At 40.4% G+C, this 13,915-nt stretch overlaps 1 protein-coding gene across 1 annotated transcript; it reads left to right on the top strand.

Moving 5' to 3' along the window:
* Nucleotides 1-3,422: 3,422 nt before the first annotated feature.
* On the top strand, nt 3,423-13,435 carry glra2 (glycine receptor, alpha 2). Its single transcript, XM_056437977.1, has 9 exons — nt 3,423-3,508; nt 4,216-4,337; nt 6,441-6,508; nt 7,994-8,217; nt 9,601-9,683; nt 9,761-9,898; nt 10,000-10,214; nt 11,147-11,296; nt 11,860-13,435. The coding sequence occupies exons 1-9, from the start codon at nt 3,423-3,425 to the stop codon at nt 12,127-12,129; spliced, it is 1,356 nt and encodes a 451-aa protein (XP_056293952.1). The 3' UTR covers nt 12,130-13,435.
* Nucleotides 13,436-13,915: the final 480 nt, after the last annotated feature.

Below are 13,915 nucleotides of genomic sequence, written 5' to 3' on the forward strand. Positions count from 1 at the left end.
TCCATTGAAAAGAAAAATAAATTCACTTCAGCGATTGAAATTGCGTTCTGTCTTCAATCTCTTCTTGCATCACTGTGTCAGCTGCACAGCTCCAGTGAAAACTCTCAGTGAGACAAGCCTGCAAGCTAGAAATAGATAAATGGTGAGCCAGTGTCAACATGGAGCCGGCATTGGCCAGAGAAAAGTATGTGTGCTGTTTAGGGTTTGGGTGACTGCACAGAAACCAGAACTCCCGGTGGGACACCCTGGCATGCAGATCCGAGTGAAAACATGATGGATTTGCCGTCCCTCGAATAACAATTGCTTATCAAAGAGAATGTGGTCGTATAAAAATAGCATCATCTTTCTATGAAAGAGATTATGGTAAGTGTATTGTGTGTTGTGACTCGAGAAATTGCAAATCCTTCTTTCTCTTAAAGAATCCACTCATTAAATCCTTTTTGTCTTCTTCTTCCGGCATGTTGCGTCGTCTTCTCAAAATAGCTCCCACCGCCGAGTTGCTTCTCTGTATCCCTGCTAGGCCTGGGATCAGCTCCATGAGTTGAATTATAGAGCGAAAAAGTCATTAAGTGGGATAAAGATACAAGGAATCGATGGAGGAATTGATACTGCGCAGCTCTCAATTGTCGGGGTGTTAAGCCTGCTTTTGTTTCCAGGTGAGCTCTCCACAACTCTTCAGTTATCGAGGGGGATCAATGGCAGCGACGTTCAGACTAGATGGAGCGCCCAGCTGGCTCATGCTTCAACCTCATATGTATCTTAAAATACGATTCTGTGTACAAAATGACAGAAAGAGTGATATTACAGTGTTTTTATAATTGTGTGTGTATTATTTGGGGTTTTAATATTATAACACAGAGACTAGAACATAGATTAGATTAGATTAGATATTCCTTTATTAGTCCCACAGTGGGGACATTTCATGATCACAGCAGTGGCTGCACATTAGAGCATTCATAGAAAATACAAATACAACACAAAACACAATAACAATACCAAATAAGAATACTAAAATATTAAATATACAGAGGAAACAAAATATATACACAATGCAGTGACCAAAGTGTATTTCCAGCAGGTTAAAGTGTCCAGGAAAATAAAGTGCTGACTGTGTCAAGATCTCCAGCGATCTACTGCAGTTTGTTGTCATCTTTTTATCTTTTTTCATCTTTTAGATTGAGCTGCAAATTCTTTTAGACAACGCAATATACCAGGTGATGTAAAACTCTTAATTTCCAGCAAAATAACAGGCGGTAGCGACGAATCTTTGGTGTGTGTGGGCAGCTTTAAGATGCCGTGTCTTGAGTCTGTAATTTTAATGGCTGTGAGGAAACTGCTGGATAAATGAGACGGACAGGCAGTGTAGTCTGAAGAATTGCTCGGTTTTATTCTCTCCTTTCACGCACACACCCAGCAAGGCACACTACATCTATCTTCCCTAATGACACGCAGATCTGACTTGTTCTTCTTTAATTACGTGACCCACTTGGCCCAAGAGTCCTTCCTTAAGGAAGCTAATGGCCAACTGAAGCTCGGGCTGGTCGTCATTGCACAGATGAGCCAGATGCAGCTGTCTCGGAAATGGGAAATATATTCCGTGAGTACCAAAGAGAGTTTGCCCTTAAATGTATTCATTGAAGTGACTTCACAAAATATCTGATTTTATAGATTTTATTTTTGCCTCAGATCAGGCACAAGGGCATTGGAGTCCTCCACATTGATGATATACTGCTTATCATGATACTTACAAGACAACGTCTGTCTGATTCTTTTTGTCATTAAAAACAAAATATGGACATGCGGTGTATGTGCCTATTGGTGAATAATTCAATATGTATTGAGTGAAACACGTTGCTGGTGACACACTGACATTAAATCCCCAGACCAGAGATTCCCAACCATGAGATACAACATGACACTTGTAATTTGGACTTCTGCATTAAAAGAGAAGGGGAACACGTAGCCTCCTCCCCGGGCTAAGACAGGCCAATATGATGAGAAGACTGGTCAGTATACAGAGTGTCAGACTAAAGCATAACATGGCCCAGAGCATGCAACAACCTTGAGCCATGTGATGTGCTGAGAGTCATCTCATAGTATCATGCCTGCATGTCCTTGGCATGATGTGAATGAAATACCTATTTGCTCACTAAGTTTAGCTGTTTCTTCCACAGCACATGCGTGTGTGTTCATGTGGAATGAGTCACTCATGCCTGTGGTCCACGACGCCTCAAAGCCCAGTTACATCCTCACACTGCCAGGTTTCCCTTGCAGCTTCACGTATCAATATATACCTAACGCTTATAAGACATACTGAATAATGATTACTACGGTTGGGTTTCTCCACCCTTGGGCTCCAGTCAACCTGTGGTATTTTCCTACCTTCTCTGTCTGGTTCTCTGTCAGTCAGCTCTCTTCCGTCTCGCTCTGGGTGGCCAACCTTTCAGAATTTCCAATGATGCCTTGGAAATCTGTTTCCAGGGCAACTAGTGTATACCAAATACTCTCCCAGCGGCTTCTCTCTTGTGTGTCCTTTGTTTGCACTTTTCATATCTCTGTGAATATTTAGCTTACTCTAAACGGACAAGGTTGGGAGCAAAAAAAAAGCCACATGTCAATCTTATGTTATAACCCATTATGAATCTCATGTTTTCCAACTGTCATCTAGAAATAACTGTACATTATTACAAGTGTAGGCTTCAACTCATGTGTTAAGATACATATTTAGATTAGACCACATTATCCATGTAATTGCGTGTACTTAATTGGGAAACATGGAACTTATAGATCCAAGATGCGCAGCTGCGCGCGCTGCCATGAGACGAACGCTGTAGCACTTAAAACGGACACCTTTCGTTATGTAACAGACACTGCAGATCATGTTTGAATGTGTTTCTGATTATTACCTCCTTTGTATTTTGGACTTATTGAAAACCAACTCACGTCCGCCACTTTTAAACCTTGCGCTTGCGCGTAATGGAGCCGGGAGCTGTCCAAACGCTGAAATGAGAAAAGGCGGTCCTCTCCCATTCCTCAACAGAGGACGACCCTCCACCTGCGAAAGATTTCACTTCATAAGTAACAACACGGGCCGGCGGGGTTTTTCTTCACAGCGGGAGCTCTGTTTTGAGACAAGGCAAAAAGGCTTCCAGGCGATGCGTTTTTGGAGTTTCACGGTCTCGGCGTCCGATAACAGGACTGATGTTTCTTCACACCTCCGCTTCGAGAAATCAGTTTGCGGGAGTCAGAGTTTCGTGAAACTAAATAATGATTTGTGGCTGCGTTGAGGAATGTCTCCTGTATTCTTGTGTGACACAAGAACACCTATACGCCCACGACTTGGCCAGGAAGAAAGCGGCACCCCTATTTGGATTATGTGTTTGACCAATATAAACATAAGGAAGAAATAAAAAAGTGAGCACATGGGAAACCCACCAGTAATGAATCGGTCCTTTATTAAGGTTTTGGCAGCTTTATTCACATATGCCATGGAGACAAACAACTTCAGGTAGGACAATACATGTTCCAAATATGTAGTTTTTTATAGACTGAACACGAATCTTTTCGCCCGTCTCAAGTTCCGATATTAAGATAATTCAGTCAAGTAGCTAATACGCGTATAAGAAACACCATGAAATGGGAAGTGACTTCTTTCACGGACTAAGTTGGTAATGGCTTGAGAGCTGATCTCATATGATGAACAAAAGTTAATCTGTATTTTTAAACAATTTGATTTGTTTTTGTGACCACTATTTGGTACTCATGATAGCCGATACAACATCTTCATGCTTTTTTGCCTGTCGCACATTACTTTATTGTGACATTTACGCACGCGGTATTATTAGTATGTATTATCTTGAGTCATAATAACAACAATTGTACAATGTTTCATTTAAAATAGCAGCATGCTGTGATATATTTGTAATCTGAGCATGATCTGACAAAATATAGTAGCTCTTTCTCGTGAAAAGAAAACGCCTCCGATGTTGATGTCACGTATGATTGGTTTGTTGCGTGTTCTCTTAAACGCGTTTCACAGTGTTCCTGTGCTTGTCCATCACTCCAAGGCAGCTGTCAGGCGAGAGATAAGGTGTAACTCTTGGTTTTCAATGGGGACTTCAGTCTGATAATGTGCTCTCTCTCTCTCTCTCTCTCTCTCTCTCTCTCTCTCTCTCTCTCTCTCTCTCTCTCTCTCTCTCTCTCTCTCTCTCTCAGAATTGTGGATGCCAAGGAGCACAATTCCAGATCATCCACCAGCATGTCTCCATCAGACTTTCTAGACTCACTCATGGGTCGCACGTCCTTGTATGATGCTCGAATAAGACCCAATTTTAAAGGTTTGTTTATCATTGTCTTTGTGTTTTTTAATATGTTCATACACCTCATCTTACACAAAGTCTCACCTTTACAACAAAACCACATAAACCCAGGGTGTGTGACATTAGTATTAATCTGGAGCTCCATTGACTGTCGTCTGATACTGATACCAGGCTGCCAGTCCTCTGATAAGAACAATCAATCACTTCAGTTGACAGTGACATTGTTGTCCTGGCTTAAAATAAATCATCAACTAACCCTTCATTCTAACTCATTTGGTAAAAGCATGTCAGAAATAATCCATATCTCTAAAAAGACATAAAGGAAAACAAAAAAATAGGCTTGTAAATATCAGTCACAGTTGCAGACGTGGATGCCACCATGACAGGCCAAGTGATGATTGATGCCCCCGTGGCAAAGCTGCAGGCGACTTCCTCTGCTCTGCTGTTGATGCCGTGATTCTGGGGACAGACGCAGCATGTGTCACTGGAATGGAGCTGAGTGAGGAGAGGGCGATCCGCTGGGGCTCCGGCCCACTCCAAGCTGGGTCAGGTCGACTGGGATTTGTTGGTCGGGGAGTTACTGCAGCAGCCAAAACGGTGTAGCTCGGGGTTTGATGAGCAGGATTCAGAAACACATGGCCCAGATATTTCCACTCTGTCTGGTAAAGAAAAAGGAAGATGTTGACAAGACTGCTGAAATGGACATAAGATGGGAGGAGGACAGCCTGATTAACACCGTCTGGCATTTTCAGGGGAGGGATGAAGTGGAAGCAACTATTTCTATGAAGAGAGGATGAGCACACCTGGATTAAAAGGCATTAAGCACTATTTTAATGTTGCTGGTTGTATTTGTATTATCTTTGTATTATAAAATGAATCATCTCACACCTTCTTGCCTGAACCCACAGCGACGTAAACGACGAAACCTGATCGTCATACTTTGAAGAGAGTGTTGAAGTGTATTTCTGAAGGCTGACCTAGATTTCCTTGCTGAGTTTGTTGTGAGGAGGTATGCTGCTTTATTTTTCTGCTTCCGCTGTTAAATGTAGCTACCTGACGACAAACTGAGGCAAATATGAATACCAAGTGCCATGCAATATTGATGAGGAAAGCACAGGGGAATGGCACTATGAAGGGTTTACTGCTTCACTTAAAGGGAAAAGAGAGTTGCTGAGACTTTAAACCTGTCAAGCCTTGCAAAGAGATGTCAGTTCATAGGCCACAAGAAGGACAACTCATTATAGCATGCCGCGTACTGCTCCCGGTGTTGGGGGGGAAATGCTCTGATCTGATACTAGACTTACTCCTGCTCGGACTTCAAATGACGAGTAAATTCATGGATAACCCTTATATCATTCAATATTCAATCATTTAATGATCATTTAGTAGATTCAGAAATATTCGAATTATTTTTTTTTAAATTCAGAACCGGAAGATATTTACGATATTTTATAGAACATTGAGAAAATACTTCCAATTTCTAAGCAAGTACCAGGGAATTATTTGGAATTTGTGTTAATTACAATTAAGCGACTATCAAAATGGTTGCGGCTTAATTTAGTGTCAATTATCCGGCAAAAATAAAAGTTTACAGTGTGTTAACCAAAAAAAGATCACCACACAAAGGATCATTGCATAATTGCTGACACAGTCTGATGCCATTACCAATTATTAGATGTATTGTAGTACAACTGCATTCTAATAACATTCAGAAATATATATGTTAATATATATATACGTATGATCTTTTGCGTCTGGTTTCCCAAAGCATGCAAACTGTCACCATCCACTCGTGGAGCTCCTATAAAAGAAGGAAAAAATGAAGCCGGAGCTTGTTGATAATGCATGTTGACACACACACACAGTGAAACAGCAGCTTCTAAACCAACAGACACACATTTCCTGATGAAAGCTCTTCACTGCTCCAAACCGTCGTCCCTGATGATGTGGCTGCAGGCCTTTTCCTGTCATGTCATTGTGATTCCGTTTCACAGTTCTCCTCGTAAATGTTAAATGCAATATTTTGACAGTTTTGTCCCTGTCACAGAGACAACTGTGGTGAGTTCCTCTGGCATTTTGTCTGATTTCTGCACAATGTGTTATCTACCCCTCAACCTGCAGGTCCACCAGTGAATGTTACCTGCAACATATTTATCAACAGCTTTGGTTCTATCGCGGAAACTACTATGGTGAGTTGAGCATTATCCACATGGTGTGAAGTCCTAACCCTTGATCTGGAATTAAGGCTTCAATCATTTAGTTTCTTTACCTATTCCACCTCGTTTTAATCGTTTACCATCGCTGCGTCTTCCCCTATTGGCGGCTCCATTGGGGAACACAGACGTCGTAGATGCTTCATATGTTCTCTGGTTAATCAAACAAGTATTGGTCTCCTCTCCCGCAATGTGATGCATGTGTTATTCCGGGTTCAATAATGAAGAGAACAAATCCCAGCCAGTAAGTCACTTAAAGTGCAACCACTAACGCCGGGTGGCGGGGCTCAGGCTCTCCGACGAGCTGATCTACTATCTGTGATGTGTGAACGCGTCCAGCTGCTTAGGGGGTACGAATACAAAAACCTGCCAGGCTGCATCGAAAGTCATCACGATCAAAGGATTCATAATGAGTAATAATAACTACTTAGATTGTGAATGAAGGATGTTAATTTGCGCTCATAAAATTGCCAGAGAATTACACAGCTTCAGACAAGCATGCAAATATTTGGAACCGCCAATACTCTAATGAAATGTCAAACAACATAAGGACCTCTCATCATCATGACATATCAATTACTCTGAGCAACTGAGCCTTGTGACTCTAACTCAGAGTTCCCCTCATCAGCCACTTCATCTTATACGTCCACCATTAGGTTCTATGATATCTCTTACATAATTATAGTTCAGAAAATAATATAACAATAGGTAATTATCAAACTGGAGTATGAAATGTAAGATTAAAGAAACCTAGTGTTGCTGGATGACATATCTTTTTTTGTTTCTCATCCATCATGTGTTTTGTATATATTGTATTATCACAACAGTTGTTATTGGGTAAATGTGACAATGTAAGGTAAAAAGTCATTTCAGAAAAATGTTCTTAAAGTTTCAATATGATGCAAATGTAACCTTCCTGATAATTATTGTATATTTGACATTACTATTTTGCATTCAGAGCATTTTAATGTTCATTCGAACCAGTCTATACACTGTTTGGTAAATAACCTTATTTAAACGCATAACTTTTTTTTAAATTATCCCCTATTTTTATCTATAAAGTAAAGCTGTCAAATAAAGAAGTGGAGTAAAATACGGCATTTCCCTCTGAAATATGAGAAAGTATAAATGAATCACCATAAAATGGAAATACTCAAGTGAAGTACAACTACTTCAGAATGGTACTTACGTACCGTATTTAGAGAGAATGTACCTCTACCATTCAAGAAAATACATGTGAGCATTTAGGTGTTACATTTGGTATCGATGCTTGTTATTATTATAAATGTGTCTTAGATAGATGCATTTTTGTACATTTGTGCATCATGAAGATGAAATGTTTTTATTTTACCTCATCAAAAAATCGATATTTCCTATTTAAAGCTGATACCGATGACTGCTTCCTCATAACTCCAATCACTGGATTACAAAATATGCAAAGCATGCTTGTCATCTCTGCAGGATTACAGAGTGAATATCTTCCTGCGGCAGAAGTGGAATGACCCTCGACTGGCGTATAGTAAATACCCAGATTCCTCCCTCGACCTGGACCCGTCCATGTTGGACTCCATATGGAAGCCCGACCTCTTCTTCGCCAACGAGAAAGGGGCCAACTTCCATGATGTCACCACAGACAACAAGCTGCTGCGGATCTTCAAGGACGGGACTGTCCTCTACAGTATCAGGTGAAGTGTTGCATGTGTCGTGGTAAACAACAACAGACATTTTTTTAAATGACTCTTCTTAATTTATTATCTTCTTGCTAAGAAATAGGAAGCTTTGGGGTTTTAGTTATGTTTTACATGTCATCACACTGGGCATCCCTGCTGGTGGTACACAGGTGAAGGGATTATTTGAGAAAATAATCATCAGCTTAGTTCATAATGAAAGAAATTCTCAGATCATGCCCTAGTTTACACTATTTGACACTGTAGGTCCGTAGCTGCGGTTGGAATCTGTTCTGAGAGAATCAAGTGATGTAGCTGAGAACCAGACCTCTGATGCGTAGCTCACCCCAGGACATGTGCACTCATTGCTTCTCTCACATTTCCTCTCAAACATCAAAGAGTGTCAAACTAAACGATACAGTTTTAAATGTATTGTATCTCATTATAACCACTCCTTTGAAATGTCACAATTTACCGAAATGTGGTGTCGATTTTTAATAAAAGAATACAGATTACAAATAGGGAAAGTTAATCTCAGGGAAATAGTTGAGAATCCAAAGCGAATATAAAAATGATGTGTGTTTTTAGAGTTAAATGTTGAACAAGACATTCTACTTTCACCTCTTTACACATGGGAATGTACTGTTAAATACTATTTTTGAAAAATATGTCTGTAGGTGAAAATATGTACTTTATATGCAGTTTTATTGTGACCTGGTTCTAAATTCAGTGATTTCTTTAGACAGTTTTTCAACTCGTGTCACTTAGAAGTTGAATAACTTATTCTGAAGCATTTCATTCGAGGTTGTAATTGAATACGTGACTGCTAGTAATTCTTCATGTTATTCTCTCCGCAAGCAGGATTTGTTGTACTACATAAAAAACATTGTGGGAGACTCTGAAACATGCTGGTACGAATTGAGGACATGTTAAAAGCCTAAAAATGTGAGCAAAACTCAACGAAAATATGTTTTAATTCATCTCTATTCAACTTCAACCCTATGCAGCATTCAATTCTTTCTATGACGCGATATGAAGATACATTTTGAGTCCATTTAGAGAGGTGCAGGTGTGGAGGCAGAGTGGGTCAACGGGAGATGAAAGTGGTTTGCCGCTCTCTCCATTCATGAGAGGAATGACAGGGTGACCACAACGCATCACCGAGCCAATAACTGGCAGTAATGAAAGTGTGATAGGAACCTGCTGAAGGGAATCCTACATGATATGTCAGAGGCTATCTACTGCACAGGAGAAAGAGGCACACAACACAGAGATTACCAAAGAAGTAACAACTGAAAGCAAATTATTTTTCAATTAATGTTCCACTACTTCGAAATGTAAAAAAAATTCATTGGTTTGTTCGCTGTTCATCGTATTTCGTGACTTTGTCTTGCATCGTAGGTTGACTCTCATCCTGTCCTGCCCGATGGATCTGAAGAACTTTCCGATGGACGTCCAAACTTGTACCATGCAACTGGAAAGTTGTAAGCATTGCCTTCGTCTGAGCTTTCCACACTCGCATTTCCAGATATGGATTAATAAAATTGCTCTCCGTCACCAGTCGGCTACACCATGAATGACTTGGTCTTCGAGTGGCTGGAGAACGGTGCGGTGCAGGTGTCAGACGGGCTCACGCTGCCTCAATTCATTATGAAGGAAGAGAAGGAACTGGGATACTGCACTAAATACTACAACACTGGTCAGATGACACACACACACACACACACAACCACGTGCTTCTTGTATTTCACACACTAACGTTTCTCCTGGTGTGGAAACTGAATTGTTTTTGTGTTCCAGGTAAATTCACCTGTATAGAAGTCAAATTTCATCTGGAGAGAGAGATGGGGTACTACCTGATCCAGATGTACATTCCTTCCCTCCTCATTGTCATCCTCTCGTGGGTGTCTTTTTGGATCAATATGGACGCTGCTCCAGCCAGAGTGGCGCTGGGCATCACCACTGTGCTAACCATGACCACCCAAAGCTCTGGCTCCAGAGCTTCTCTTCCAAAGGTGAACCTCACTTAGTTGTCCCCAGGAGCATCTGAATATCTGATCTTTAGCTCTCAATCATGTCAAAACACATAAAAACCTCTAATGTTGGAACATATTAGGAAACATCTTATTTCAGGGATGATTAAACCAGAAGTGTGCAACTCTTTTTGGCTCTTTTCTTGTTACAGCCACAAAGATGTTGCCATCTACAGTGTGTGTGTACATTGCCCACGGCACTGGCCGTCTGTGAGAGCTTATCTTCAATCAGGGGGAATTGCCGTGCACATTTTGTGAAGGGTACTACAGGCAACGAGAAACCGATCTTGATGATCAATCACTCACAGCGCAGCGGTCTGCACCTGAGCACCGAAGGCCTCGGCCACGTCAGAGATTCTCACATCAAAGACACGCATGCTGATAAATAATTAAACAGAAGCCTTCCAGAGCTCAGATTCAAGAAAACAATAACTTAATATGCCTTCACCTCCCTCTAAAAGCTGAGTTGTTTTCCCCGCATGTAATCAGACATCATGGAGTTCGGTGGTCACACTGCAGTAAAGAGTGTCAGCTTCATCCTCACTTTCTCAAAAGAAACATATCAAAAACAGTTCTAGAGTTACAAAGTAATAATACAGTTCTCTGTAAGAAATTATTTCCTGATGTTTATAGCAACACAATCACTGATATTACTTGCAGCTCTGATACATATGTGAGCAAACATTACATATAATTACAAACATTTAGAAATATTGGTTAACGAACATAATGAGCATGATGAAGAGATAATAGACTCGGTCAATATTACAGATCTAGAGCTTAAAATGAACACAGAAAGGTAAAAAAAAATAGAATTCTGTCTGAATTCTTCTCTGTGAATTCATATTATATTTGAACTGTTTGCAAATGATGTCACCCCGGAGGATCTAACAAACCCCTGTTTTCTCTTCCAGGTCTCTTACGTGAAAGCCATTGATATCTGGATGGCTGTGTGTCTGCTCTTTGTATTTGCTGCATTGCTGGAATATGCTGGGGTTAATTTTGTCTCCAGGCAACAGAAAGAGCTCCTTCGCCTGAGGCGAAGACAAAGGAGGAATCACAAGGTAGGCTTTTAAAAGTCTTTACTAACTTTCTAGCCTCATTAAGTGCCTACAGCAACATCCATCTGGTAGCTGCACCACGTTGGTCCCCAGAGGAAGAACCGGAATGATTTTGGTGATTATCTGATTCACCAGGTCAAAGGTCAAATCTTTCACTTGCACAGTGAAATATCTCAACATCTGCACACCAGGTCAATAAGCTCAACATTTGGCACAGGCTCCCAAATGAGGTATCCATATAACTTGGCGATGCCATGGCCAGCATACGGTCGACCTTTGTGATTTTCACAGATATGTTTCAATATTTATATCTGCTTAACGTTATATTGGCTACACATTAACATTGTCATAGTAAGTTTATAAGCATTCTGGCGCTTTCAGCTCAAATCAATATTAATTCCCCAAGCAGTTGCTCTGAGTGTTTTATCATTGAAGTACATCAGGTGATGTGCTTTAATTTTTGTTTAAATGTCACATTGCTAACAGCAACACTGAGCTGCCTTTTTTTTTTTTATAGACCAATTAAGTTTATTCTGTCCACAAATGCATATGTGGGTTTTTTTCAGGATGATGATATGCGTGACGGCCGCTTTAATTTAGCTGGCTACAATATAAGTCAGTGTCTGCCAACGAAGGATGGCTCAGCGGTCAAGAACGCCGCTCCAGCTGCGAACCCTCAGCCATCCGTCCCCAAGGACATCGACGCCATGAAGAAGAAGTTTGTGGACCGGGCGAAGAGGATAGACACCATCTCCAGGGCCGCCTTTCCTATGGCATTCCTCATCTTTAATATCTTCTACTGGGTCACCTACAAGATCATCAGGCACGAGGACTAACATTAAAGACTTAACCTTTGACAAACATTTGTTTTTTTCATTTCTCAGATTGAGAAATGCTTGGAAAGCACAGTGAGATGAGACGGACCCATGGTGAGGATGAGGGCTGTGTTCTTTCAGGGATAATATGTCATGTTCATGCATCATACAGTAATGCTCATGTTCGGATATTGAGAACAGTTGGAGACGCTGATAATTTGTGTTGCGGTTGTAATATTTCCTAACAAATATGGAAAAATGTTTTTAACTCGAGGCTTTGTGACACGCTGGAGAAGACGGACCAATTTTTTTCTTAATCAATTTTGCCTCGGCATCTGTACAAGGAACAAAGAAACATTCCGTGGATTTGAAACCGTAAGGTAGACACTCTAACACTTTTTGTGATTGCTTTCAAAAGAGTATTTCTTGAGGATGTTTAGGACTCTTTTGTGTTGTACTATTGTCATGGCACTTCCTCTCTGTTTATACAAAAATAAAGCAGCATAACGTGCGGGCAGAAAGCTCACACACACACTGGTCAGACATTCGGCAGCAGCACACATTTCTGGCATGAGCGTGAACAAAGCAGATGAAATTCTGGAATCGGGACTTGGATACTGAATTTTTATGAAATACCTGAGGCCTTACGAATCAAAGATTTGGAGAGATGATGTGCCGTGCTTCTCTGTTTTTTCAAGCATCTCCTCTTGTTCAGTGGTCTATCAGAGCTGAATGCAGCGTTTGATTTTTTCTACCTTTCTCCAGATGTCCACTTGTTATTTGGTGTATTATAAATCATATTCTTGGACATGGGATATCACTTAAAATCAATGTAAGTTTATTCTAAAGGTAAAAAACGTCACAATTATCCTTTCCATTCTAAAATGATTTAAACAAACTGTCATGTTTCACAGGCTAGGTCCTTAAAAAAACAACGTCCACAAACTGTGAACACGCAAGCCACAACTCCATCTTGTCATACGTCCATATCCACATGAATTATTTCATATTCCAGGTGAATAGGCAGGCATCTTACGTATAGTTTTAGAGTTTGAGCCGATGTTTTTTGTAGATTTAGTCTGATTAAATATTTATTGTAATGGAGGAAAGTTTATGTTTCTAAAAAAAAAAATTCTGTATTCTTCTTCAATCTCTGCTGTGGCCAGTTTCCCTTCACGTTGTGTGTTTGTTGCTGGATGACGACATGTGTTTGTCGGTGGATTCAACAGTGAAGGAACTGCATAACATTCATGGTACAGAGCAGCTCGTCCTTGCACTCCACAATGAACTCCTTTCTTTAATGCTATTCCTGAAAATAAATGCTTATTTACTGGTCTGTACATCAATAAAATTGACTGCACCATATTGACTTTATTTCCACTTCTCCTGTCATGTATTAGGTAGGAGGCTTTGTTTTATATTATCTTGTTTGTTTGTTGATGCAATGGCACTATAAATAATTTATTTGCATGTCAGAAATTAGAAGATGAAAGCCTTTTTAGAAGAAAATAACTGAAAAAAATAAGGCGCAAAACACGTGGAAATACTTTTAGCACCCTGCTTAATAATTAGATCAAAGAAAACGAAAGACAGTCTCCTCACCGAGCCGATAAGTCAGGGTGGTGACACACGCCATGGATCTGGGTGGTCCGGGCTGACAACAATGTGATCTGACAGCTAGTTTCTATAAATGCATGGTAATGTAGTGCTGAGATGCCAGAGGCTGAGTCATATCTATCAGTTGAAGGGAAAATATAAGTGAGACACTGACAAAAAAGAGAGAACAATTCATATTTGTAATAAAGAT

Source organism: Pseudoliparis swirei, chromosome 2, assembly GCF_029220125.1.
Source record: "Pseudoliparis swirei isolate HS2019 ecotype Mariana Trench chromosome 2, NWPU_hadal_v1, whole genome shotgun sequence".
NCBI lineage: Eukaryota > Metazoa > Chordata > Actinopteri > Perciformes > Liparidae > Pseudoliparis > Pseudoliparis swirei.